Source organism: Lissotriton helveticus, chromosome 11 (genome assembly GCF_964261635.1).
Source record: "Lissotriton helveticus chromosome 11, aLisHel1.1, whole genome shotgun sequence".
Taxonomy (NCBI): domain Eukaryota; kingdom Metazoa; phylum Chordata; class Amphibia; order Caudata; family Salamandridae; genus Lissotriton; species Lissotriton helveticus.
In genome coordinates this window covers 1,052,229,400-1,052,254,398 of record NC_136072.1, presented here as the reverse complement: position 1 = coordinate 1,052,254,398, position 24,999 = coordinate 1,052,229,400, and the positions used below count along the sequence as shown (strand labels likewise).

The window sequence follows — 24,999 nt, the reverse complement described above, 5'->3', positions numbered from 1 at the left end:
GACCAAATCAGGTTGAGGGTCACCAATAAAGCACGCAGAAGAGTCCTCAGACGTTCTGTACTTTTTGTCCAATTTCGGCACCACCGCAGATATAGAAGTTGGTGTCTTCATCAACTTCAGGTCCTCTTGTCATATAAAGTCTACAATAGGAATGTATCAAGAGGAGCGCTGCATTGTAGGCTTAAAATCATATAAAAAGCATTCCATCTGCTTGGCAGGCATAGGAAGGACAAATCGCCTACAAGCACGTTCCAGCAGATCATGGAACCTGCCGATATCTTCAGTCGGGTAGAGGCAGAGTAGGTGGAGTGGGAACCACATAGTTGTCTCACTCATTATGGACATCCGGGCCCAATTGCAATTCCCCTTTCCCTAGTTGTTGGTGATCATCGTCCTGAGTTTGCGCAGGAATTTCCACAGGTGGCGGAATGGCTTTGCTCTTGGACAACGGGGGCTACACAGGAATGGGAGCTTCCAGAAAAGGAGGTAATTGCGGAGCAGAGTTCGCTTCAGGAAACCTCTTGTAATAATCCTTCAGCATTAATCTACGTTCGGTGACCAATGACAGGGATATTAATGGAGGGTTCTTGAGCTTGTTCTTCCTGTTCCTCATAAGGGTAGTGCTTCTGAAATGCGTCCTAATGCTGAGAACTGGGACGCCCTATATCGGAGAAAGAATAATCCCCCTCCAAATAAGTAGACGGATCATCCATTGGCACTTCTTCCTCCAAATCATGGCACTTAACCCAGACTTGTGAGGGACTGTATGCAGGACCATAAGGATCATCATCCTCAGATTCCTGGAAATCCAGGAGACGAGTAAGTGGTAATGAAGAAATCTTTGAGAAATCCATCGGCTACAGAAGCAGACTGGCTTTTTCCGTCGCCAACAGGGTTGTCAATGGGATAGTCAACGGCACAACCGACTGCGGTGGTTGCAGAGTCGCCGACGATGAACGAACCTGCTGAACCATCGACGGTGAATCCCTCGTAGACTGAGACAGTCTAACCACAGCCGGTGACGCCACCACTACCGTAGTCAACGCAGCTGCTGTTGTTGTCTTGACCGTCGGCGTTATCACAGTCGCTGATAAAACCGTTGACGAAGCGCAAGTCCAAGTGGAGATGGAGGCCGTAGACTGAGATTTCGTTGTCGATGGGATCGTGGACGAGCGAGTTTTGTTAGCTGAAGATTCTCTGGAAGGAGTATGAGGAGTTGATGGTGGAGCAGAACCAGACCTCAGGTGAGAAGACAAAGAACCGGGCTGGTCTTTTTTGGCTCCTTTCTCCTCAATCCTCTTTACTTTGAGATGTAGATTTTTTAGGGTCCTTAAGCAAAAAGGAAGACCCTTCTTCTTTCCTCTTCCCGGAGGAGGTATGAAGCTTCTCCTCAACTTCAGAGTCAGAGCCTTTTGCTGCTTTTTTCCTTTGCAGCCAGAGAAGCAGCCTACCCTCATGGTCTTTGAAAGCTTTTGTGGAGAAAGTAGGACAGTACTTGCATTCTCCGGGCTTGTGGTCTGGATACAGGAAGTAAAGAGACTCTTTATGTGGGTCTTCAGAATATAGATTGAACTTTCCACAAGTCTTACAGGGCCTGAACAACCCTTTTTTAGACTGACATTATGAAGGAAAAATAGGTACTTACACTCTTGGACTGTACCTCAGAAGAAAATATTAAGTGAAGAGATGAACAGCTAGCTGTAAGTTCAAAAGGGCATCAGTAGAAACACTGTAACTGAGCAGACCTCAGGGAGACTCCCTAACACAAGACGTGCAGTAAGAAATCTGAGGTATGGTGGCCCTGCAGGGGAAGGAGACTCTATGGTCTACGCTCTGATTGGCTGGAGTTCGGATGTTTTATAAAAATGGTAATAGGTTACTAAAAGCTGGTGAATTCCTATGGGCATTTGAATGTTGAAGTTTTAATACTGCTATTTTACTGTTACCGTGGAACTCCCACCATGACGACGGGAAAGATGATCAATTGTTACGTACCTGTAAACAGGTGGTTCTCCAGTATTGGTGTCTTTCATAGATTCACATGCTTAAATATTCCCCGTCGTCGAAGTGGGAGTCCCACGGTACATGAAATAGCAATAAAATGCTAAAATATATGTATGTGAGAACATAATATAGGAACTAATAGAAGTAAATATATCACTAAAACCTTTAAAACAATTCCTACATAGGAATGCATGATCGAGAAAGAAAACACTTGCAACATATCACTGTCATTATGTTAGTCCAAACTACAGCCAATCAGGCGCCAGCACCCTCTAGAACCTTCTCCTCAGAAGCTCAAGCCCTCAGATTTTCGTAGCACCAAGTGACCCAAAGTACATGAGGAGAAGAGAGCCTCTGAGGGGAGGAGGGTGGGTCGCATGTGAATCTATGAAAGACACCAATACTGGAGAACCACCTGTTTACAGGTAAGTAACAATTGTTCTTCTCCAGTATTAGGGGTGTCTTTCATAGATTCACATGCTTGAATAGAGTAGAGAGCAGTAACCTCCGAAGAGCTGAGATTGCTAAGCACAGCATGGAAAGCTCAAAGACAGTAATAATACAGTCATGGAAACATAAATAGCAATCACAGAAAACATAAAGGAGGAAGGAACAGAGGCTCACCTTATTTGAAAAGATGACGAAGCACTGCCTGTCCCACTGCGGTATCCGCCTCATTGATGGCGTCCAAGCAGTAATGCTTGGTGAAGGTGTGCCTGCTGGACCATGTCCCGGCACGGCAGATCTGATGAAGCGGAACACAAGCAAACTGGGCGGTGGCTGAAGACATAGCCCTTGTAGAATGAGCCCTCACCGAAGACTGCAAAGGCCTGTTGATGGTAGAAGGCAATGGCCGAAGAAATCCAACGGGCAATCGTTGGTTTGGTAACTGGATGCCCCTTACGCAATCGTCCATAGGCAATGAACAGTTGGTCGGACCTGCGGAAGGAGGCAGTTCTGCTAATGTAAAATTTAAGGCACCGTTTGATGTCCAAGGAATGCAAGCGCTGCTCAGCTGGAGACTGAGGCTCAGCAAAGAAAGTTTTCAAGAACACAGGTTCATTTAAATGGAAGTCCGTAGGCACCTTAGGTAGGAAAGATGGGTTGGTGCGAAGCATCACGCCGTTAGGTCTGAATTGAAGATAGGGCGGTTTGATAGTAAAGGCGTGGAGGTCACTCACACGACGAGATGAGGTCAGAGCAAGAAGAAGAACAACCTTCCAGGTGAGGAACTTAATGTCCGCCCTATGGATGGGCTCAAATGGTGATTTCATAAGTTGCGACAAGACAACATTGAGATGCCACGGTGGAGGCGGGCGCCAAATAGGTGGGAACTTCCGGAAAAGCCCTTTGAAAAAATGGCGGATAATTATGGACGAGCAGAGGGAGGAAGAGCCATCTTGCCGGAAGCGAGAGATTACAGCTAGGAAAACTCTCAAGGTAGCATGCGAGAGTCCAGATTGAGCTAGACTCAAAAAGAACGGAAGAAGCTGCTCCGGAGTAGAATGGATTGGATTTACATTTGCAGCCATGCACCAATGACAGAACCTCTTCCACTTGAGTTTGTAAGTTTTGATGGTAGACGGAGCCCTAGCATGAGCGAGGATCTCCCTGCAGTCTTGCGAGATATTTAAGTTTGCGAACTCAAGGTACTCAGGTTCCATGCCGACAATTGTAGAGTGGATGGATCCGGATGGTAAACCTGGCCCCTGTCCATCGTCAGGACGTCCGGACGAGGATGAAGAGGAATGGGCTCGCACTGGGACAGGAGGAGCAACTCCGAGAACCACGCCTGTCTGGGCCATCGAGGAGCGATCAACAGGATGTGGCAGGGCTGCCTCCGCATCTTCCATAGCACCCGTGGCACTAACGGGATCGGCGGAAAGGCGTAAGCGAATAGATCGCACCAATCGATCAAAAGGGCATTCCCGCACGATCCGGGGTGGGGATGCCAACTTGCATAGGACGGGCATTTACGATTCTCTGGTGTCGCAAACAGGTCTAGAGATGGGCGACCCCATCGGTGAAACACAAGATCCAGAGTCGGTTGATGCAACTCCCATTCGTGTGTCGACGATGTGGACCTGCTGAGGGAGTCTGCCAGAATGTTCGAAACGCCCGGCAGGTGCACCGCCGTCAAGGTTATCTGATGACGTAGAGCCCAATCCCAAATCGACTGAGCCAGTCGAGACAAGCGTTGAGACTTGGTCCCTTCCCTGCTTGTTCACGTAGTGCATGCTGGTGGTGTTGTCCGTTTGAATAAGCACTGACTCCCCTTGAACTACAGGAAGGAACTACTTGAGTGCCAGAAAGATCCCCATCAACTCTAGCCTGTTGATATGCCAAGAGCGTTGGGGTGGAGACCATTTGCCCTTGATGGAGAGGCCTTGAAGATGAGCACCCCAGCCATCCAGAGAGGCGTCCGTTGTGAGCGTGTGATCTGGCGCGGTGACGAGGAAGGATGTACCAGTCGCCAGGTTGGTCGGCTGTGCCCACCAGCCCAGACTCTTTCTCATGCGGGCTGTAATGGCCACCAGGTCGTTGAACGATCTGGAGACCTGACGCCACTGTACGTCCAGTTCCTCTTGAATGGGACGGATCCGCAGTCTGCAATGTGGGATCAGTGCAATACAAGACGATGCCATTCCCAAAAATGACTTTAATGTCCGGACAGAAACGGACTGCCTTGTTCGGATGAGGGACACCAGGCGGAGGATTTTCTCTTGTCGTGCGTGAGAAACGAACGCCTTTGAAAGCATTGTGTCTAAGATCGCTCCCAAGAAATTCCTGGTTTGCGCTGGTGCAAACTGTGATTTGTCGACATTGATGGCCAAGTCGAGGGATTGAAACACATTTTGACAAAGACGAGTGTCTTGGCTCAATTGACTGCGCGATTGAGACTTGAGGAGGCAATCGTCCAGATATGGAAAAATCTGGACGCCTCGGATGCGTAGCTGAGCCACCACAGGAGCCAACACCTTCGTGAACACACGAGGGGCGGATCGGAGCCCGAAAGGCAACACCGTGAACTGATAATGTGTCTGTCCCACCGTGAATCGCAGATACTTTCGATGCAGTTGTAGAATTGGGACATGAAAGTATGCGTCCTGAAGGTCTATGGTTGTCATGAAATACCCGCTGGCCAGAAGACGCAGGATCTCCAGTAGTGTCAGCATTCTGAAAGATTGGCTCTTTAGGTATCTGTTGAGAGCCCTCAAATCCAGAATTGGTCGCCAATCTCCCGTCTTCTTGAGTATGAGGAAGAAACGAGAGTAAAACCCCTCTCCTCTCTGAGACACTGGAACCACTCCGACTGCACCTTTTTGAACAAGAAGACGGACTTGATGGTAAAGCTCCTTGAGGTGGGGAGGAGGCGGGCCAGACGTTGGAGTATGAGGAGGAATCTGAATGAACTCTAAGGCGTGACCCTTCAGCACAATGTCCAAGAACCAGCGGTCCGAGGTGATGGAAGACCACTGAGAATAAAACAGAGAGATTCGACCTCCAACACTTTGGGGATGACAAAAGTCATTGGAGTTTGGGAGTGGATCCCCGATAGGATGACTTTCCCCTGTAGGGCCTTGAGGACGGTTGTCGTTGTGACTGCTGCTGGTTGGAAGAGTAACCTTGTTTGCTCTGATTGTATGAGCGATATTGAGATTGACCTCCTCGAAAAGTGGAAGTGCCGTTCCGCGTGCACCCCGAAATGGCTGCTTCCGAAATTGCAAATTGCCTAGCGATTTAGCCGTATCAGTGTCCTTTTTAATGGACTCTAGAGCTTTGTCAATTTTGGACCCAAACAGAGATTCACCATCATATGGCATATCAAGGATCTTGGCTTGAACTTCCTGCCGGAAGGAGGTGGCCATTAACCAACCTTGGCGTCGTAAGGCAGCCGCACTAGCAAGCTGGCGGATGTCATTGCCCGTAATATCGACTGCGCAGTCAATCATCTCTTCAGATGCTCTTTGTCCGTCATGTAAGATTTGCAAAGCGTTCGCTTTGGAAGCGTCAGGGATGAGGTTGACCAGGTCAGATATGTCCGACCACATCTGCCTGTCGTAGCGGGCCAAGATGGTTAAGGCATTTGCCGCCCTTACTGTCGTGGAAGCCATGGTGGAGAATTTCCTTCCAATGGCGTCTAGGCAACGCCGTTCTCTATCTGGAGGTGTGGTGATTGGAGAGGCTGGATTACGGGCTCGCTGCTGTGCTGCCTGAGTTACAACCGAATCTGGCTTAGGGTGAGAGACGAGGCATGCTGGTGATCCGGTTGGGGCCTTATACTTCTTTTCAAGGCGCGGCAGTTGGGCAGGTAATTAATTTGGAGCCTGCATAAGCTTAACTCCTTCCTTCCAAATAAAATCGATTATTGGAATTGTGTGGATTTGTTTGAAAGGCTGATTTTTGAAATCATAGAGGAAACAGTCTTCCTCCCTCTGTGTCCTTGGTAACGTAAAGCGTTGCGCCGCTCTATCCATCAACAGATGAAAACTGGCAATATCTACTGGAGGGGAATCCCCAGATTCTCCTGGCGGAGGGGAGGGCGTCTGTATTTGGTAGTCGTCCCACTCTGCCATGCCGGTTGCGGCATCATCATTATCCGTGTCATCGTGGACCTCACCGTCCTCTCGTTCTGGAATCGCCTCATCATCCGCATCCTGAGGATACACAATGGTGTGAATCTTGACCGACGTTTGAACCTGGGGAGAAGGCGTCTGTGGCAAAAATGGCTGAATAGAAGGCGAAGGTCCAGGAGTACCTTGTGGCGTTGGTGGAAAACGCCGGTTGTAGTCGTCCAGCATGTGCTGGAGATTTGAAATCAAAGATAAAGGCAACGTAGCCATTGGAACTTGGATGCACTGTTCCCCAGCTTGAGACTCCTGGTCGCCGCCGTCATCGTCACTGTCGGAATCTTGACATTTGATGATGAGATCAAACGGACTATGGGCCGCCCCGAAAGTGTCAGCCACATCATCTTCACCAGAGTCCGAGTCGTGCTCAGAGTTAGAGGCAAACATAGGCGAAGGAGGCTGCGGATCTGGAGCGGACAACTGGAGGCAAGGCTTCTGTTGGCGACGGCGGGAAAGATCAGGGGCGACAGATGTAGAGCGGTAAAGGCACCAGAGGCAACGAGGCAAAGGAAGACGGTGCCACCGTCGACGGTGCCGTCGACGCGGCTGTAATGGCCATCAACGAAATTGACTTTGAGGAATCCATCGTAGACGGAAGGCTCGTCGACGAAGCCATCGTCGACGGAGCCGTCGTCGACGGAAGTACGGTTGATGGCAAAACCGCCGACGAAGTCGTCGACGTAGGAGGCACCGCTGTCGACGGAGCCCTCGTCGACGCTGCTTTAGTCGACGGAGTCTTCGTCGACGACGAAGACTTCTTGATGGCTTTCGACGACGATGTAGGTTTCTTCGTCAACGAAGTGATAGGAATCCTCGACGAGACAGTCTGAAAAGCCAAGGAAACTCTCGTCGACGTAAGGGTCGACGACGAGACCGTCGTCGACGAGGTGAAAGCGGACGCCGTCATCAGTGTCGTCGACGACGACGATGTAGACACTGCAGATCTCGTCGTCGGAACGCTCGTAGACGCTCCCGTCGACGATGAAGCATGTTTAGGTGTGGAAACATGCTTATAGCCAGCAGAAGAGGCCTGAGAGCCAGGTCTCGTGGGCGCAGCACTAGGAGGAGCAAGTGGGGACACCACAGAGGCCGAAGGCAAGGCCAACTTCTTCTTTTGTAGAAAAGGGGACGGCAAATCCTGCGCACTTCCACGCTTAGAGGCTGCAGTGGAGGGCCCAGAGTGAAAACTCTCAGCATCAGACAAAGCTGAATCCTTGTCCTTAAGACGTTGGAGCCAAAGGAGGAGACGCCTTCTCTGTCCTTTAGAGTCTTGGTAGAAAAGGTTCTACAAAACTTACAGCTGCCAACTTTATGCTCAGGGTAGAGACAATAAATACATTTCTTGTGGGGGTCCTCTTTGAACAGACACAACTTCCCACAAGAAGAGCAAGGTCGGAATAAAGACGTCTTACTTGACATGATGAAAGTTCTGGAAACAAGAAGTAGTTGAAGAAAAAACTGAGCAGAGCTCAGGGAGACTAGAGGGTGCTGGCGCCTGATTGGCTGTAGTTTGGACCAACATAATGACAGTGATATGTTGCAAGTGTTTTCTTTCTCTATCATGCATTCCTATGTAGGAATTGTTTTAGAGGTTTTAGTGATGTATTTACTTCTATTAGTTCTTATATTATGTTCTCACATACATATATTTTAGCATTTTATTGCTATTTCATGTACCGTGGGACTCCCACTTCGACGACGGGGAATATTCAAGCATGTGAATCTATGAAAGACACCCCTAATACTGGAGAATCAAGCATGTGAATCTATAAAAGATACAATACTGGAGAAATGTAAAATCAGAAGCTTGGCCAATGCACATAAAACTCTTTAGACGTTTTTCTGAAAAAAAAGAATAGCTGAGAATGGTTTAGATCAACACCCATTAACAATGAAACAAAATACACTTTTGTGTCTCACCATTGGAGTTAATCCACCATCGGTACCACTTTAAGTGCCCCTACTCCCTCACTTCCTTTGCATATGCATATTGCTATCCAGTTTTGAGCTCAACACAATCTCTTCACTTCGCAAGGCAGTTCTTGCCATTAGTTCAGCGCATGATGGCTCACTGAAAATAAATATGTAATCAACTTGAAGGTTTCTAAATGTTCTTTGAATTAAACCATACCTATGTCTCTTGGATTTGGCCAGGGAGTTGGTTGATGTGAAGCAAGCGTTGAAAACAGGGTATCACTAAACTCTGCCATTAGCATCTCCATATCGAGAAGAGGCTCTTCCTCCATGGGTATTGGTGTATCTCTGCCATCAGCTCTTCGCTGCCAGAAAACCAAGTCATCATCCTGCCGACGGAGGAAAAAGCGTACATTTTTTTAGTAATGAGATTGTCCCACCAAATGTTATTAAAAGTCAAATGTTATTAAAAGTCAAAACATCAAATAAAGCAGTAAATAGAAAACACTGTACAATTTTTATTTATAAGTAATAATGTATTATACGAGTAATTAGCTTAAAGTATATTTGAGTGTCATCCTCTATTCAGGTGAACTGACAGATTTTTTTATGACTCTTTATTGCGTTTTTTTTACATGAAACCAAAAGAAAGGTGAATCAGAACTTCATAAACAAAGAATACAATGCTTACAATTTCAAGAAAAATGTCACCTTGTTAAACTAAAGAGTACAACGGGAACCTGGCGGGTGGGCTGTTCTCACAAATGCGATGCTGTGGCTTCGACAGTCTTTATTCACACCAATTTTTTTTAAATCTGTTTTATTGAAACATTTGACATACAGTTACATGTCTTGTGTGTGCAGTTCAAAGGGGGGACAACAATTTGAGTAGCTCGTACAATATCTGAGCGAATGTTGACGACAGTTGGAAACCCAACAAATGCACTCAACAGCAAATAGCACCATCAGCTGTCCTGGGGACAGTCACTGCATTCACCATATTGGACACTCCATCATTGTATTACAGCTTATTACGCAGTGTCGATCCTACCAGTATATCCGGGCCTACCCTCAAGGCGGACAGTCTGCTGGCTAGCTGTACCCCTGCTGTCTACAACCCTCCGGCCAGTGATGTAGCGTGTTGTTCCTCAACTACGTACGTAACCAACCAGGGTTGCAGGGTTGGTAGCATATGGCCGGACGTGTGCGGCTCTCGTTTCTCCCCATTGCCACGCATCTTCCTACCCAAACGTGTCCCTTCACTCCATTGGGGGGGAGGGGGGGGGGGGGGGGGAGTTGGCTATCATGCTATCTGCTCACATCACCCCTTTATCGTGGCAGGCCCTAATGAATGCTTGTAGGAAGCCCTCCCAGATCTGGGCTATCGGTATGGCCCTCCGCCCTGCTGTTTCTTCCCTGCGTAATACTGTGCCCTCTGCGGTTGCCCAGTAAATGAGGGAGGCACTCCAGTGTTTCGTCAGTGGTGGGTCCGCGGCTTTCCAGTGGCGTGTTATGAGCCTTTTGGCGGTTATCAGTCCCAGATCCCAGAACCTCGTGTGGGCTTTGTTGTGTTTCGTTCTGGTAAGGAGGCCCAGCACACAAGTGTCCCAGTCGTGACGAAGTTCCATTGCCGTCCCTTTCGTCAACAGTGTGGTGACATCGTGCCAGTACGTCCGTACTTTGGGACATGACCATAGCATATGTAGGAGATCCGCGTTTAACAGCGCGCATCGTGGGCAGCTGGAGGTATCCAGGCCGAAATAGCGGTTGATCTTGTCCGGGGACAGGTATGCCCTATGTGTGATGTAGAACTGTATTATTCTGAACCTCGAGTTGCGGGGAATGTGTTGTGGTCCTTCCAGGATCCTTTCCCACTCCTTGTCTGACAAGTCCCTGCCCCTGTCAGTTGTCCACCTGTCCCTAAGTGACTGTAGTGAGCTTGTAGTGTGGGATCTCAACGCTTGTGTTAGCCAGTGTATGACGTGCGACCCTGCCCCCATAACGTGTAAGTATTGTATCAAGAGGTGTGTTTTGGGTTCCTCAGACATGTCACCCCAGTGTTTCGTTAGGACCCGGATCAGTGATGCATGGAACAGGAACTGTCCCGCTGGCAGGCCGGGATTCTCTACTAGCCCCTCGAACCGGACCAGGGTCCCATCGTCATATAGGTCCGCCATTGTCTCAAGTCCCACCTGCACCCAGTCGTGCAGTCGCGCTGCAGTTACCACACCCCCAGGCCTGGGCATTCCTTCCAGTGGAAGGGCTGGGGCGTAGGGCGTAGTTTCCTTGGTTAATTTTAGTGCACGCTTGTAGCATCGTAGTGCTACCGCGAGGTGCAGTTGCGTCTCGCGGGTTGCGCCGCTAAGGGGGTGGAACTTTGCGAGAGCCTCCGCTTGAGTCATGGCCGGGGTCGCCGAGGCCGTGTCGTGCAGGTTTCTACCCGCGAGCCAGGCCACCACCCATTGGAGCTGCGCGGCGAGGTAGTAATGTTCCTGGTTCGGGACCGCAAGTCCCCCCGAAGACGTCGGGGCATACAATTTCTTCAGGGCCACCCGTCATTATTCACACCAATGTGATACATTTATCCAACTCCCAGTGTTACTCGCCACGCTAATCTCTTCCCACATCATCCATCGCACAGCGCAAGGAGCCCCAAATCTTTTCAAATGTTTGTAGACATCCCCCGGCCTTGTATACCACCTCCTTGGATCTTATACACTAGTCCATATTGGCTATTCAGTTCTCCATCTTGGGGATCGAGGCAGCGCCCCATTGTCGAAGTACATTACGTCTGACAACCGTCAACTCTATGTTCCAAAGATACTTGCGCACTTATCTATAGTCTGATTTCCCCAGATGCAGAGTACAACAAACTGCGGGGTGAGTTCCACAGGCACATCCATTACAGAAGGTATCATAGCAACACAACTTTCTCCAGTAAACCTGGGCCCGCAGTTGCCCCCACCACAAGGTATGCAACAATGCACCCTGTTGTCTATAACCCTGCAGACACATGGCTGTGGCAGACCTACCCCTTCAAAACAACTTAGTTCTCTTAAAGTAAGCTCTATAAAGTATTTTGAGTTGGATCAGGTGGAACTCGGCTTATATGGCTATGTCCCTAGGGTATCTGCAGGTTGCCTCCCACTCCAGATCCTGTTCCCATTTGCTCTACAATGTGGACAACTGTAGAAGGCTGAGTGAGCGAGCAGTGGGGCCAGATTCGTGAGACAGCGTGTTTATTCAGGGGGGCAGTCCGTACCCTCAGCCAGTACCCTGTATTCAAGGGGTGTTTGCTCCACTAAGTCTTTCAGCTGACCCTTGCAGCCCGCATGATGTTTTTTTATCTGGAGGTATCAGAGATATTGATTCCCAGTTAATTTGTTTTGTTCTTGCAGTTCAGGAAATTGAATCATTTGATTGTCCCACCAAATGTCCCCCACCTTGGAGATACCCAATAGGTCCCATTTCTGTGTCTCTCTGAGGGCTTCTGCCACTCATAAGGGAGTCTCTAGTGTCAGTTTATCTTTCCATTCCATTGCCTGTCTAGCCCTTTTTCATGCCCCAACCACCACTGCAGTCGCAGTGGTGAGTGAGATCAACCCACTTCCACTATATAACTGGTGCAGATAGCCATCTGTGAGCGAGCAGGGAGGGTTCTTGCTGGGTCTCAACGTCCCAGTCGGAGATGACCATTAGCTGGGCCGCTCAATAGTAAAGCCATAAGTTTAGCAAGGCAATCCCCTCCATCCTACTCTTTCCTAGTCAGCGTGGAGAGAGTAATTTTGGGCATTCCGTGAAACCCAGAGAAACAGCCGATTGGTACCTTCCAACATTTAAAAGAAAAGTTCGGGACCTCAAAGGAGATATTTTGCAAAACGCAGAGGAATTTGAGCAGGTAAATCATTTTATAGAGAGCTGCCCTACCCAACAAAGATAGGGGTCGTCTATGCCAGTATTGTACATTCATCCTGTCCTCTTCCAACAGTCTATCAAGGTTTTTACTAAAAGTTTGTTTGAAAAATACACTTTTGTCGGTAGTGACATAGATCTCCGGGTATGTGAAGGCAGTGGGTTCCTGCTGTATGGGGTAGGACCTCTCGGCCATGGGAGTTAAGTCAGTCAGTCGGAACACCACAGATTTATTGCAATTGATACAGATCTTCACATAGGAGCCAAATATTCTCAGGATTTCTGGATCCTTGGGATCATCTGGGCCCGGTCAAACAAATAAATTGACAATTAAGTCGTCATACATACAAACATCATTTGAATCTCAATGCAGACGGAATATTCAGAAAAAAGGAGTGTTCTTGAAATTAAAAAGTTGTAAGTAGATCCCTATGCTGTAAGCTCCAAATACTTTTATTTAACGCACAAAGGTGCAATGAAAAAAACCTTTATTAAGAGAAGCTTTGGTTTCGGACTATGCATGCTAAACTACTTTAATAAAAAATAATAAAACAAACCATGCTAAGTACATAAAAAACGTCAGTGAAGGAGACCTCATAGTTACATCGTAAAACACCAATAGCATTTGAAACTCAACAGTTATAGGCAGTTACTGCACCACAAACCGACTTCCACCCTAAACACTAATCACAACCTCACATGACTGATGACAAGGACGAACGCAACAAATGCCATGCATTTACCAGTCCCAGCAGGTAACTCCTTCATTAGACTTGACAGAAATGGACAAATAGGTGGCATACAGAAGTCATACTTAAGACTCTATAAGAAACATGTTACTTACCTGTAACTACAGTTATCCAGTATTGGTATCTTTCATAGATTCACATGCCTGAATCATTCCCCTGTCATCGTAGTGGGAGTCCCACGGTACACACATAACAAAGTAGTAAGTACTAGACAATACCTTTCCATAGGCTATTATGGTAGCAACCACTTTGAGGTTCGCAGGGGATTCTGGGTAGGAACACGTTGGGGGGTCCACGCAAGACACACTTCGCTAGACTCCCCGGGGTGTCTACTTTTCAGAAATGTGTGGGTTTGGTAGGTTTCCTAAGATGGCCGTGAACCCTGGGCCAAAAAAACAGGTCCCCCCTGCTAAACTAGGAAGTTTTATGATAGCTAATTTTGAAGACTCCAAAGTATGATTTGGGCCCTTTCCAGTTGCAGCCACTATGCCTACCCATACAAGTGAGTTACCATTTTTATTAGAAGACCTGGGGGAATGCTAGGTGGTAGGAAATGTATGTCAGCCCAGTGATCCCACAACTTTCCCACACAGAAAAGTGAGGAAAATTAGATTTTTTCAGCTAAATTTGAGGTTTGCAGGGAATTCTCGGTAGGGAATCGTTGGGGGATCCACGTACGCCATACCTCACTGGACACCCCAGGGTGTCTAGTTTTTTAGAAATGTGTGGGTTTGGTAGGTATCCCTAGATGGCTGCTGATCCCGGGGCCAAAAACCCAGGTGCCCCCCTTGCAAAACCAGGTCATTTTGTGATAGGTCATTTTGAAGTCTTCACAAAACGTATAGGGCTCTTGCCCGTCGCGGGCACTAGGCCTACCCACACAAGTGAGGTACCATTTTTCTCTGAAAAATTTCGGGAACGCGGGGTAGGCGCAATTTTGGAGATCCAGGCAGATTCCAGAACTTTCCATCACAGAAAGACGAGGAAAATGTGTTTTTTTAAAGAACTAAGTTTGAGGTTTGCAAAGGATTCTGGATAACAGAACCTGTCGAGAGGCACACAAGTCACCCCATTCTGGATTCCCCTTGGTGTCTAGTTCTCAAAAATGTACAGTTTTGCTAGGTTTCCCTATGTGCCGGCTGCGCTAAGGCCCAAAATCAACAGGTAGGCATATTGCTAAAAACAAGTCCATGCCTAGTGGGCTTTCTCCCACCCTGGGGAGGAATTGGGGTGGGGGGGTTTGCCCCGACATGCCCCCAAGGAGGTCAGAAAGACTGTGGCAGTTTTTTGGGGAGGTGGTGGCATTGGTATTTCCATTCTGAGCAGCACCCACTCCCACGCATAAAAAAAGACAGCATAATCGCTGGCGCCTAGTGGGCTCTCTGCCGCCCCCTGGGCGGTGGGGGGGCAGATTTGAGGCTACTGCCCACATCTGTCCCCTGGGGTGCAGAAATACTGTGGCCTTTTTTTGGGTGTGGTGGAGGCATTGTCATGCCCATTCTGGGCAGCCTACACCCCTGAATTAAAAAAAAATCCCTGATGCCTATTGGGCTTTCTGCTGCCCACCGCCTTTGACCCTATCTGCCCCCCGGGGGGGACAGAAAGACTGTGGCATTTTTTTGGGGGGTGAGGGCATTGGCATGTCCATACTGGGCAGCCCCCTCCTAGGTATATATAAAAAAATGTATCCCTGGCGCCTTGTGGGCTTTCTGCCCACCCCCCGGGCAGATCAGGGGCTACCGCCCCCATCTTGCTCCTGGGGGGGGGCAGAAAGACTGTGGCATGTTTTGGGGGTTGAGGGCATTGGCATGCCCATTCTGGGCAGCCCCCACCCTGAACTTTGGAAAAAGAAAAATCCCTGGTGCCTCTTGGTGCGGGCCGAAAGACTGTACCATTTTCTTTTGGGTGGGGGCATTGGCATGCCCATTCTGGGCATCCCCCACCACTGGCCTTTCTAAAATTATCCCTGACATCTAGGGTGTTTTCTGCCTCCGGGGGGGCAGATTGGGGGATACTGTCCGTGGAAAAATCTATGGGGGAGCAAAGGCCCTTGCCCAAGGGGCCGCTCCCCCCTCCCTGGTGCTAGTGGGTGGATCCCTGCTTGGGGATCGCCCTCCTGGGGTGACCCCAAGCAGGGATCCACTAGGGAGGGGTACCATTGGAAAGGGGAGATTCTCCCCTTTCCAACGATACCTCTCTCATGTGTTTCAGTGCTCGGGGGCTGAGATAGCCCCACACCACCGAAACTGTGAAACTGAAACTAAGTTTCAGTTTTGTTTTTGTTGTAATGACAACAGCGAGCCATGCACGCTCCATTTGGCTCCGCGTGATGTCGGCTGCGGTGGTAATGACATTGAAGTGCCTTTATAGGCGGCACCCAGGCGCGCTGACGTCAGTACTTTTAGTTTTTTCCATGCCAGAAGTGCAGAGCCACGAAGTAACTGACTTTGACATGTGCAGAAATAGGGCCCTGAACAGGGGAGTAGCCCTAGTCCTACAATATTAGTCCGCAAAGCGGGCCGGCATGGGTGGGGCTGTGAGGAATCTGCAGCTAGATAAAGTCTCTACCACATAATGCTTTACCGAAGGGAAGTAACTTGATCATCTGATAGAGACTTCCAGCTGCAGATTCCTTACCTTTGAATTAGATACCCAAGCCACACCATCAGATACTATCCCAGCAGTGGGCTGCGGACCAATATCCTAAACTAAAAAGTCCTGCAGGACCGAACGGGCAAAGGGCCCACCTCTGCGGACCGACAATCCATGCAATAGTGCTTTGCAAATGTGTACCTGACAGATATCTCGAAATGGGACACCCAGAGACAAGGCTGTAGTTGCAGCCTTTCCCTTGGTGGAATGGGCCCTTAATCCCTCAGGTGGCTGCTTCTTTGCCAGGGTAGAACAGATCTTGATGCAGAGAAAGACCCAGCGAGAAGAACAAGTTACTTACCTTCGGTAACACTTTTTCTGGTAGATACAATATCTGCCTGTGGATTCCTCACCTTGTGAATATCCCCTTGCGTCAGCAACATTCGGAAATTCTTTTTGTAGCTTCGCGCCGACGTGGACTTGGACGTCATAGAGACACGGCATCGCACGCGACTCTGCTGACGTCACCGACGCCTACAATAGGCCCACGCCGGCGTGATGACATCAGTTCCGCCCTTTTTTCCGTGCCTTCGAGGCACACGGAAGGACCAATGACAGTAGACAAATACACAGTATACGCAGTACAAATATCAAGGTAACACACACAGTGTGAAGCAAATACAATAAAACATTTGAAATAAACAACTCCTTGACAATAAAATAAATACATTACAGAAACTCAACGGACAACGGGGAGGCGGGTGGGTCAGTGAGGAATCCACAGGCAGATATTGCATCTACCAGAAAAAGCGTTACCGAAGGTAAGTAACTTGTTATTCTGATAGATACATCTGCCGTGTGGATTTCTCACCTTGTGAATAGAGTCCCACAGCAGTCCCTACTCCCGGAGGAGGGCGTCCACTCTTCTAAACCAGGAAATCCTGGAGGACAGAGCGCGCAAAGTGGCCGTCCCTCTTCACTTCGGTATCCAAGCAGTAATGCTTCGCGAAAGTGTGGAGGGAAGACCAAGTTGCCGCCCTACAAATATCCTCTACAGGAACACCTCTAGCCAATGCAGAGGTTGAAGACTTAGCTCTTGTAGAATGAGCCCTTCTACCCTCTGGTGGTTCCTTACCAGCCAAAGAGTAGCAGATCTTTATACATAGGACGATCCATCTTGACAAAGTTCTTTTAAGGACCGCTCTTCCTCTTTTGCAGCCAGCAAACCCAATGAAGAGCTTGTCATCCAAACGACAGTCTTTAGATCTGTCCAAGCAAAAGGACACCGCCCTTTTGGGGTCCAGACGATGCAACCTCTCCTCCTCCTTGGAAGGGTGTGGGGGAGGATAAAAGGTAGGGAGGGTAATGGATTGACCAAGGTGGAAAGGAGTAACCACCTTTGGAAGAAAAGCAGCCCTGGTCCTAAGAACCATTCGATCAGCATGAATGGTCAAGAAAGGGGGCTTGGAACTAAGAACTTGAAGCTCACTTACCCTCCTTGCCGAGGTTATTGCAACGAGGAAGACTGTCTTAAGAGTCAAAACCCTCAAAGGACATTTATGAAGAGGCTCAAAAGGAGCACCCATCAAAAATGTCAAGACAAGATTTAAGTCCCACTGAGGCACAATAAAAGGAACAGGAGGGAACTTATTTGTGAGACCCTTCAAAAACCTTAAAACCACAGGAGATTTGAAAAGAGATGGCTGATCAGGCAAACAGAGAAAAGCCGACAGCGCAGAAAGATAGCCCTTAACTGTGGCAACAGCAAGCCCTTGCTGCGCCAGAGAAAGGGCAAACTGGAGAACATCAGACAAATGGGCTCTCAAAGGGTCAATAGATTTCCCTCCACACCAAGTGACAAATTTTGACCATCTATAAGAATAGATGGACTTAGTGGAGTCACGCCTGGCCGACAAGATGACATCCACCACGTCAGGCGAGAGAGAAAAGGAATTCAGGTTGCCCCGTTCAATCTCCAGGCATGAAGGTGTAATGTCTGGAGGTGGGGGTGTAGAACCTGCCCCTCCATCTGAGAGAGGAGGTCTGCCCTGAGAGGGAGACGGAGCGGCGGGTGAGGAGAGAGGTGGAGAAGATCTGTATACCACACCCTTCTTGGCCAGTCCGGGGCGACCAATATGACTTGGGCCCGGTCTTGGCGAATCTTCCTCAGAACCCGAGTAATCAAAGGTATGGGAGGAAACGCGTAAAGGAGTTGATTTCCCCAACTCAACTGAAACGCGTCCCCCAAGGCTCCTTGCATCGGAAACTGGAGACTACAGAATGACGGGCAGTGAGCATTCTCGCGAGTGGCGAACAGGTCCACCCGAGGAGTCACCCACGTCCGAAAGACGTGACGAACCACCTCCGGGTGAAGCCTCCACTCGTGGTCGGCGGAGAACTGCCGACAGACTGTCTGCACGCACGTTCAGAACTCCGGCCAGATGATTTGCCATCAGACAAATCTGATGGTCCTGAACCGAGGACCAGAGAGGCAGAGCCTCTCTGCAGAGACACTGTGACCCCACTCCTCCCTGTTTGTTGATGTACCACATCGCGGTCGTGTTGTCCGTCAGGACCTGGACCGAACGACCGTGAAGGGAAGGGAGGAAGGCCTTGAGCGCCAAACGTATCGCCCGCAATTCTAGAAGGTTGATATGAAGCAACCTTTCCTCTGGAGACCAAAGACCCTTGACCTCCGGATCCCCCAGATGAGCACCCCACCCTAGAGTGGATGCATCCGTTATCACTGTGGCCACCGGAGGAGGCAACTGAAAAGGCTTCCCCTGAGACAAGTTGCCTTCCACGCCCCACCAAGACAGATCCGCCGCAGCTTCTCTGGAGATCCTCACTGACTCCCTGAGATCTCCGTTGTGCTGATACCACTGCCTGCGGAGGCACCACTGGAGTGCCCTCATGTGCCAGCGTGCATGGTTGACCAACAGAATGCATGAAGCCATCAGACCGAGCAGGCGAAGGACCTTCAGGACTGGAACGACCGCTCCATTGTAAAATAAAGGAATCATTTCCTGTATGTCGCGAATCCTTTGAGGAGGAGGGAATGCACGACATACAGTTGTGTCCAGTACAGCACCTATGAACAGGTTGCGCTGGGAGGGCACCAGGTGAGACTTGGGTACATTTATCGAAAAACCCAACCTGTACAACAACTGGGTTGTCTCTCGCAGATGATGGAGCACTCTCTCTGAGACTCTGCTTTGATCAGCCAGTCGTCCAAATAAGGGAATACAGGAATCCCTGACCTTCTGAGATGCGCCGCCGCCACCACTGCCATCACTTTGGTGAAGACTCGAGGCGCAGTAGTAAGCCCAAACGGAAGGACCACAAACTGATAATACTGCGATCCCACCGTAAAACGGAGATACTTCCTGTGCGACTTCAGGATGGGGATGTGAAAGTACGCATCCTGCAAGTCGAGCGACACCATCCAGTCTTCTACCAGCAGCGCCTGAAGAACCTGAGCAAGGGTGAGCATCTTGAATTTCTCTTGTTTCAGATAGAGATTCAAGATCCTGAGATCCAGGATTGGACGAAGCCTGCCATCCTCCTTGGGAATCAGGAAATACCGGGAGTAGCATCCCTGACCCCTTTCCTGCTCTGGGACCACCTCTATCGCACCCTTTCTTAATAGAGTCTGAACTTCCTCCTGAAGGAGCAACAGATGTTCCTCTGAGCAATACCCCTGGCAAGGAGGGTAATTGGGAGGGAATTCCCGAAAGGGAAGGGCATACCCATTTTCTACGAGATTGAGAACCCAAAGATCTGATGTAACCGATTCCCAATCCCGTAGAAAGTGGGTAAGCCGACCCCCTACCGGACCCGCATGATCCTGAATGGCGGATCTAGGGCTGCTTTTCTGTGGCTGGGGGGTTGGAGGAGGTGGAGGAGGAAGAGGCTTGACGCCCTCGAGGACATGCCCTTTGCTTTCCCCTGTATTACCTATACAAGGTATTTTGCTGCTGCTGCTGTTGTTGCTGCTGCTGACCTTGTCTATAGGTACGAAAAGAAGAGCGTCCAAAACCTCTGAACTTTCTGGTCGTTGAACCTCTTACTTGAAGACCAAGAGATCTAGCAGTTGCTCTGCTGTCTTTAAACCTCTCTAAGGCTGTATCTGCCTTCTTGCCAAAGAGTCCAACTCCATCAAATGGTAGATCTAATAGTGCAGACTGCACATCCGCAGAAAAATCCAAGGATTTCAGCCAAGCTGATCTTCTTGTGGCAACCGCAGTGCCCACGATCCGTGCCACAGAATCTGCAGTATCAAGACCGCTCTGGATAATTTGACGAGCTGCCGCTTGAGTATCAGATAACACCTCCTCAAAGTCACCCCTGCAGTCCTCTGGAACCTTAGGAATCAACAAACGCATTGAGTCCGTAAGTGCGTGCACATATCTCAACATGAGACAAGTGGCATTCGTTGACTTTAACGCCATACTTGCGGAGGAGAAAGTTTTCTTGGCCACTTGATCTTGTTTCTTGGTCTCCTTGTCACCAGGCACTTGGGGAAAAGCAGCAACCGACTTCTTAGAGCACGCAGCCTGAATCACTAGGCTTTCAGGAGAAGCGTGAGATGATAAAAAGGCAGGGTCTTCGGGAGCCACCCTATATCTCCTCGCCACACTTTTTGAGACAGCAGGAGCAGAAAGGGGCTTTTTCCACACCTCCATAATAGGTTCAGTTAATGCCTCATTAAATGGGAGTAACGGTTCCACAGCTGAGCTTGGTGAATGGAGTACTTCTGTAAGCAGATTTGACTTAAACTCAACAGTTGGTAATGTCAAACCTAAAAGTCCTGCTGCCTTCCCCATTACCACGTGATATGGCTGGACATCCTTTGAAGGTGTATCCGGACCTGATGGCAACTCCCACTCTGGGGAAAAATCAAGACCACTAGCATCAGCCAGCTCTTCGAAACAATCCTCATCCAGTTCACCTTCCTCCAAGTCTGGGTGAGACTCGTAATACCTCCGTTCCTTCAGGAGGCGTTGAGCTTCCCTCCTGGACCTCTCCTTTACACGGATCGCAGTCGGATCCACCACCGACTCCGACGGCGCCAGAGCCGACGTCGGTACAGAATCCGAAGGCTTAGATGGATGCTCCAAAGATCTGCTTGGAGCGGGCGACGCCAGTACCGGAGTCGTCGACTTCGGTCGAGCCGGCGTCGACCTCGGCTTCGATCTCGGCGGAGCCGGGTACTGCCACAGCGGAGTCGGGGCCGGCATATACGGCATGAAAGGTGCCGGGGCATAAGAGTGTGGAACACCCAAATTAAATGCCATTGGACCCATGGGACCCGAAGGTGCACCAGAGGGGTACCATGATCTCGAGAATACCCCATAGATAGCGTTCAGGAACGCTGATGGATCCTGACCTGGTGCAGGAAAAGGTGGATGATCACCTTCAGGCTGATCTCGAGGCAGATTCGAATTCGGCTCTTAAACAGGCGCCGATTCTTCTTCCTCATTAGGAACTTCCTCCACCTCTTCTTGAGCCGGAGACGGCGTCGGGGTCGGATTGGAAACCGGAGTCGGAGATTGAACTTGTGACTCCGAAGGTGAGGCTTCGTCTTCCCGATCCGAAGCCTCTTGCGGTGGGATCACCTTTGATCTAACCTTCTTGAGCGACCTCGACTTCGAGCCCGACTTCTCACCCGAATGACGTCGAGACTCATGCCTCCTTTTCTTGTGCTTCTTATGCGACCTCGAAGCATGATCCGACGAGGACTTCGAAGCCGATGCCTCTCAAGATCTTGATCTTGATTTTGACCTCGATCTCTACTTCCTCGAGCGGGATCTTGAAGTCTTCCTTCTTTTATCGGCTTTCAGCTTCGCCACAAGAAGTTTGGTCTCCCTCTCTCGCAGGGCCTTTGGGTTCATTTTTTGGCACGACGAACATCCATCCACGTCGTGGTCGGAGCTTAAACACCAAATACAGTCCTGGTGTGGGTCCGTAACGGACATTATTTTCCCGCATTCCCTGCAGGGCTTAAATCCAGTCTTCTTTGTCGACATTTTAGGGAGACAAATAGGCAAGAGAACAAAGAAAACGAAGAAAAAAGTAACAGAGTTACCAAAAGCTACTGAGTATCCCGAAACCGTTAGCGTCGACGACGCGGAAAAAAGGGAATTGATGTCATCACGCCGGCGTGGGCCTATTGTAGGCGTCGGTGACGTCAGCAGAGTCGCGTGCGATGCCGTGTCTCTAGGACGTCCACGTCGGCGCGAAGCTACAAAAAGAATTTCCGAATGTTGCTGACGCAAGGGGATATTCACAAGGTGAAGAATCCACACGGCAGATGTATCTATCAGAAATGGTACTTTTCTGCACTGCCCTTCCCTTCTTTGCTCCCAGGTACCGCAAAAAGAGTTGGTTGTCCACCTGGAACTCTTTAGTGTGGTGAAGGTAGAACGATAATGCTCCTTTTGGGTTCAGTCGGTGGAGCCGCTCCTCTTACTTAGAGGGATGCGGAGGAGCAAAGAAGGTGGGCAATGTGATGGACTGACCAAAATGGAAAGGGTTCACAACTTTTGGTAAAAAGGATGCCTGGGCGCAGACCACCACTTAGGCCGGAAAGGACATAACATAAGATAAGGAAGCGAAAAAGATAGCACCTGCAACTCACTCATCCTTTGAGCAGATGTAATCGCCACCAAGAAGGCTGTTTTGATGGTCAAAAGCCAGAGGGGACAATTGTGTAAAGGCTCAAACGGAGTGCACATCAGATAGGTGAGGACCAAATTAAGGTCCCACTGCAGTATGACAAAGGGCATAGGTAGAAACAGGTGAGCCAGCTCTTTCAGAAACCCATGCACAATGGGTGATTTGAAGAGAGGGTTGGTCCAGCAGTCACAAAAAAGCAGACAGAGCGTAAAGGTAACCCTTGAGAGTTCCCAAAGCAGAGCCCAGTTGGGCAAGGATTAGAATGAAAACAAGGACAGTAGAAAGAGAAGCATAAAGAGAGTCAATAGACCTTTCTGTACAGTATATTACACATTTTTGCCAACAGCAGGCGTACACGATCTTATTGGAAGGCCCCGGCCACCAGAAAAACATTACAGACTTCAGGAGGAAGGTCAAAAGCTATCAACTGTCACTGCTCAATCTCCACGCATGGAGGCGTAGAGTTGACAGGTTCCGGTGGATAACCCTCCTCTGCTGCTGTGACAGAAAATCCTCCCGAAGGGCCTGCCTGATCAGAGGATCTATGCTCATTTTCAGAAGCTCTGGATACCAGACTCCCCTTGCCCAGTCCAGAGCCACAAGAATGACTTGGGCCCGGTCTCTCCTGATCTTCTTTAGAACCCTGGGCAGGAGTGTACAGCAGGCCTAAGCTCCACTCGCGACGAAAGACGTTGCCGAGCAATAGTCGCCTTGGAAACTTCAGTGGGCAGTACTGCTGACACTGCGCGTTGTCTTCTGAGGCAAACAAATCTAACCAATGCACTCTCCACTGCTGAAAGAGACCTTGCGCTGCCTCCGACTGGAGATGCCATTTGTGATCCGCTAGGCATCGACGGCTGAGTTTGTCCGCCCTGGTGTTCAGAGAACCTGCCAGGTGTTGAACCACCAGGGCTATGCCCTGCTGTTCCAACCATGTCCAGAGACGGAGGGTTTCTCGACGAATAATCCATGACCCCACCCCGCCCTGCTTGTTGCAGTACCACATGGCGGTGGTATTGTCCATGAACACCTGCACTAGCTTTCCCTTGACAAAGAGAAGAAATACTTTCAATGCCAAACGAATCGCTCAAAGCTCCAACAATTTTATGTGGAGCCCCAACTCCGCCGGATGACCAGTGTCCCTTGATCTCCACCTCTCCCAGATGGATGTCCCATCCCAGAAGTGACACAACTGTCACAACTAAGATCTGGTTGGGGAAGGGAGAGAGAGGGTCTGCCATTGACCCAATCGCTATTCATCAACCACCACTGCAGATCTCTAGCAGTTCCTTCCGAGATCTGAAACATGTCGGCAAGATTCCCCGATGCTGTGCCCATTAAAACTTCAGGTCCTACTGCTCAGCCAGCATACACCACCTGGCATGCTTCACCAACAGGATGCAGGAGACCATGAGGCCCAACAGCCTCGGAGTCACTCTCACTGAAATACAGGATGGAGGTCGAAACAGAGGAATCATAAACTGAATATCCTGGATTCGCTGCTCGAGAGGATAGGCCTGAAAATGCACTGTGTCCAGAACTGCCCCGATGAAAGGGAGCGTCTGAGAAGGACTTCAGCACATTTATACAGAACCCTAGCAAATGCAGGAGGTCCGCTGTAGTCTGAAGGTGGGAGATGACTGCCTGGGGCGACAACGCCTTCAAAAGCCAGTTGTTGAGGTAGGGGAAGACTGATACCCCTAACCTGCGGGGATGAGCTGCGACCACTGCCATCACTTTGGTGAACACCTGAGGGACACTGGTAAAGCTGAAGGGGAGCATAGTAAACTGAAAGTGCTCGCGGCCTACCTTGACCAGCAAATTAACGCCTGCGGCCCGGCAGGATAGGTACGTGAAAATAAGCATCCTGCAGGTCCAACGCCACAATCCAGTCTTCTTGGTCTAGGGCAGACAAGACCTGAGCTAGGGTGAGGATCTTGAACTTCTTCTTCTTGAGGAAGAGACTGACAGTCCGAAGATCTAAAATAACAACTACTGCCTACTTCTGAGACTGGGACCCTTTCTATAGCTCCCTAGGCCAAGAGAGCTGTAAGAGAGCAACTTTAAATGATCCTCTGTCAGCCGTTCCTGATTTGACAGAATGAGAGAAGGAAAGGAAAGGCAGAGAATAGTCCTCCTGGACGATCTGCAAGACCCACTTGTCCGATGTAATGGATCTCCTGTGGGGGAGATGACTAATTCTCCCACCATTAGTGTTTTCCAGCAGAATCAGCCTTGGAGTGCTTGGAGGCTGCGGCTGCTGGGGGCAGTGTGTCCACGTTCTCGTACGGTATGGGCGGTCTGTACAGAGCAGTGGCTGGGATAGGGCTGACCTGGCTAGAAACCCCTGCCGTGTCCACGAAAGGGGCGAAAGGAAGACTAGCCACAAGGAGTGGTCCAAGGATCCGGTCATATCTCAAGAATCCTTGAACTTGACCAGGGCTGAGTCTGCCTTTTCCCCAAAAAGACGTGTTCCATCGAAGGGCATGTCCATCAGATTAGCTTGCACATCCCCCAAG

General features: G+C 49.6%; 1 protein-coding gene across 4 annotated transcripts in view; it reads right to left on the bottom strand.

Moving 5' to 3' along the window:
• MLXIP (MLX interacting protein) overlaps positions 1-24,999 on the bottom strand; it is a 1,607,115-nt gene that overhangs the window by 1,003,035 nt on the left and 579,081 nt on the right. For all 4 annotated transcript variants that reach the window (XR_013602573.1, XM_078667550.1, XM_078667551.1 and 1 more), the window contains one exon: positions 8,767-8,938. Coding sequence is in view for 3 of the 4 variants with exons in the window: in XM_078667550.1 (XP_078523676.1) it covers positions 8,767-8,938 (172 nt within the window). In the remaining variant the exon portion in view is untranslated. The remainder of the gene's footprint in view (positions 1-8,766; positions 8,939-24,999) is intronic.